This window comes from Hypomesus transpacificus, chromosome 8, assembly GCF_021917145.1.
Source record: "Hypomesus transpacificus isolate Combined female chromosome 8, fHypTra1, whole genome shotgun sequence".
NCBI lineage: Eukaryota > Metazoa > Chordata > Actinopteri > Osmeriformes > Osmeridae > Hypomesus > Hypomesus transpacificus.
This window is the reverse complement of record NC_061067.1, coordinates 8752365-8756234: the sequence shown is the minus strand read 5'-3', so window position 1 is coordinate 8756234 and position 3870 is coordinate 8752365. Positions and strand designations below refer to the sequence as shown.

Here is a 3870-nt window from a genome sequence, read left to right as displayed (position 1 = left end):
AGTGGAGCCACTGGAACACAGAGGGTGGAGACCTGGATTGGAGCAGTGAGCACCTTGTTAATCAGTTTGCATATCAACAAATAAAAATGTTAAAAACTTGGCAATTGATACAGAAACAGGCGATGTACAGTATATTGTGCCATGACACGGCTGTAAAGGTGAATATAATTTGGAATCGTCCACTAAATAATTGATTTTAGAGGGAGTTATTCTTGCTAGGTCACGAGGCATACACTGGGACCACTGGAGGACAAGTTGATTGAGTACGAGAACTGCAACTTCTCAAAAATGCCACCTCAACCTTGGCAACAGACAAAGACGTATTCTTCTGGAACTTGGAGTTTTCAATACTTCCAAACTTTACCAAGGTTACGATTTACATGCCTGCATTCGAGTAGGCACTGACCTCTATTAGACCTTCAGAATCTGAAACATACAAAAAGCTCTTTAAAAACACATTGTTTGACTGTGCGAAACCACTGTTCATGTGTACAATATGTACAGTCCAAAGATACAGCGTAATCACATTTTGCCCATCGTCTCCTGTGACCTTAATTCTCTCTATTTCTAACTGCAGGTCCTGGGGAGCATGTGATGCCACTGATCCTCAGTGCTAAACACATTTATGGATGCATGAGCTGTGCCAAAACCTAGGCCAGAATCTTAAATATGATCTTATAATCCCCCTTATGCATATTTGATAGGGCAGTGGAGCAGGAATTTTTCAATCTCTGTTTGGAGGAAAAGGATCCAGTTCTGAGTGCGTTCCATTTTCCTGTTCTTGGGTGTCGACCATGTCTTCCCACACACACACACGCACGCACACACACGCAGACACGTAGAAACATACACACGCAGACACACACACACATTCAGAAACACACACAGACACACACGGACAGAATGCTCCTGCTGGGTCACACAAGGGCAAAGGCCAGCTGATTTGACCGCAATTTAATGATGCAACATATTCTCATTCCAAAGACACACACAATGGCCTCAATAGAAAACATTAAGGCATTGCGTGTATAACTCACGATGCAGTGTAATATGAACTGCCATCATGTATCTCAGTAGTGGACTATGTCATGGGGTTCAAAGCTGCTTGAACCTTTTACCCAATCAGCAATGGCATGCAGCACTGGAGTCTTCATCCCAAAGTAAACAAGTAGGAGGCGATCACGGTCCATAGTAATGAGTTCAGGGAACAGGAAGTTCAGTGCTTCTGCAGTGCCACGGTCCTGTCGGAGAGCAGACGTATCACAGCACACGTAACAATGCACCTCAATCCAGCATCATCTTAATAAAGCATGTCAGTCCGGCAGGACGCACGGGAGGGTGTCATTAATTGCCAATCAAGGATGCATTTTCGACTACTATTCAGCCCCAGGATTTGTAGATTGAGCAATCATGATTGCAGAATTGCCTCCTAACCAAGCTGAGATGAAATGACCTTTGCTGTGATGAAAATCCTCGTCATTCCACAGGCGCTGTCATCCATGCACATGAAATCAAACACGTCGAGGCAAGGAGAGTGTCTGTACTGCATAACCACGCTCATGTGCACTCATATACTGTATACACCTACCATTTGTAGACAGTATGCAACCAAACTGCACTGTACAGTACCTGTAGTCATAGACTGGTGTTTCAGAAAGGACATTCTCAACAGAGACAAAAGGGGGAGTTTGTCTGAGTAAACCACTCCAGTCAGAGTTTTATAAATAAATAAAACATATTGAGATGGTTCTTATAGTAAGTAGTCTGACATTGTTTTCATCCCTTGGAAAGCAAATAAGAAATGTATAAGACATGTATAATTAGAATTATAAAAGAATAAGGTTTATAAGAAATGTATACTTATTTTGTCTCTGAGAGATGTTGCAGAATATTGATGAACCACATGGAAAACCCCCAAAAGTATAAATTGCTCTAACCTTTCGTTAATTGTTTGGATTAATGGAGACTCATGTGTGCATGGTTGTAATGTTGCCAATCTTGATTGGATTCCATTAGGCAATTCCCTGCTTTTTCAGGAAACCAAACACTCAAGTTTATTATGAGGGAAAATAGAGAGGGAGATGTGCAGAAATGTATTAGTCAGCTGTAGAAGGAGGGTCCATCATCGTTCATAGAATACATCAAACACCTGCTGTTTTCTGCTTGGTGATTATGTAAGGGTTATAGGATGACTCTCTCTCTTTCTCTCTTTCTCATCCTCGCTCCATCGCTATTTAAATATATTCCTCTCTCTGGTTTTCTCTCTTTCATAACACAACACGTACAATTGTCTGTGAGGATGACTTACGTTTAAAATGTGTTTACATTTTCAGAAAAACTGACAACCTTTCAATGTTTTATCTTTTCCAACATGAAGCACCAGCAACAACATTCTGTATTTCCATTCAACAACCTGCGCACAATAACTGCATGACATTTAAAAAGTTGATTTTTTTCACAGATTATTAAAAAAACATGTATATATATATATATATATATATATGTGTATATGCATATAGGGCTAAGTAGGCTAAGTATGATAATGTCTAGACCCTCCTTTTAAAAGCTTCTCACTCAAGAGGTCAGCGATGACACCCAGCTCTGCAGAGTGTCTGCAGTTTACCTCCAATTCTCCTGCAGCAGAAACTAGTACAGAGATATTCTAGCATCCCAGAAACCACATGACTGCTTTTCCTTGCCTGGACAACTCCAGAAAACATACTGTAAATTGTAGTCAGAAAGTCACCAACTGAACTTCAGAGAACAGAATTGAAAACTTGTTGAGGTTGAACCCGAGGAAGCATCAACATTACACATCTACTCCAGAATCATCTTAACACTCCCATGCATAATCCAAGTCTTTATTAGTAGTTGTTTTCGCCCAAACACTTTTTCTTCAAGACCCTGATGGTGTTTTGACACTCTTTACAAAGTGACTGTCTAGCAAACTCCCAAACCACTCACATATGGTGAATCTTCTGTTAATGGATTCAGTATCTAGGGCCTTTTTTTGTAGCATGACACACATAGACACTTCAGCAACTAAGTGCAATGGGAATATCTAAACAAGACTGAGAGACGCCTGAGGCACTACCTGCTCCCATGAGGGACAATCCACTTCCCCGACTTAGTGCAAGCTACATTTAAACACACGCAAGATACATAAATAGTTCTCTGTTGTGTAGATGCTTTGTGGATATGTGCAGTATCTCTTGCCTCTCACCAGGATGACCATTTCCTGTTCTTAAATACATATCGTTGGAGGATAAACAGCAAACCAGCAAGAAGCACACGACTCAGATGCCCCAGAGGTAAAATCAACAAAAAACGATGACTCACCTAGAGGTTGTCCGGCGATGACGCGGGCGTTCTCTCCGGCCACGGCGGCACGGGCGTTCCTCTCGCTCACGTACTGGACGAAAGCGTAGCCCTTGTGAACGGAGCAACCCACTATCTTGCCGTACTTGGCGAAGATGACTTCTATGTCAGTCTTCTTGACAATGGCTGTGTTGAGATTGCCGATGAAGACTCGGGAGTTGAGGGAGCGCGGGTCATTCTTGTTGGTCACGTTGCTGGTCTGAGTCTTACCAGTCATTGTCGTCCGGTTGCCCTCCTGGGACACAGACAGAGGGACAAGACTTTAGAGTCTTTAGTCAGGCCAGCCTCCTGCAGATACCTGTTCTCAGTTATCAGTGAAGAGAAGTCGAGGTAAGGATTGGAATAGTTTCATTGAATTGTAACACACAGTAGGCCTATTTGGTATGGGTTCAGATCAATTTCAATTGCAATTTGTATGGGAGATACAGAAAGTAAATCCACCTGTATGCTACATTTCAACAGGTCTGTTAAGAGGACATTTAGCACTATTGT

The 3870-nt window shown here is 42.0% G+C and overlaps 1 protein-coding gene across 1 annotated transcript in view; it reads right to left on the bottom strand.

Annotated features, from left to right (window-relative positions):
• Nucleotides 1–3622, bottom strand: part of LOC124470110 (RNA-binding Raly-like protein) — a 31929-nt gene extending 28307 nt beyond the window's left edge. Inside the window, exon 1 of the mRNA XM_047023848.1 lies at nt 3340–3622. Within this exon, the coding sequence (XP_046879804.1) occupies nt 3340–3595 (256 nt within the window). The 5' untranslated portion in view covers nt 3596–3622. The remainder of the gene's footprint in view (nt 1–3339) is intronic.
• Nucleotides 3623–3870: the final 248 nt, after the last annotated feature.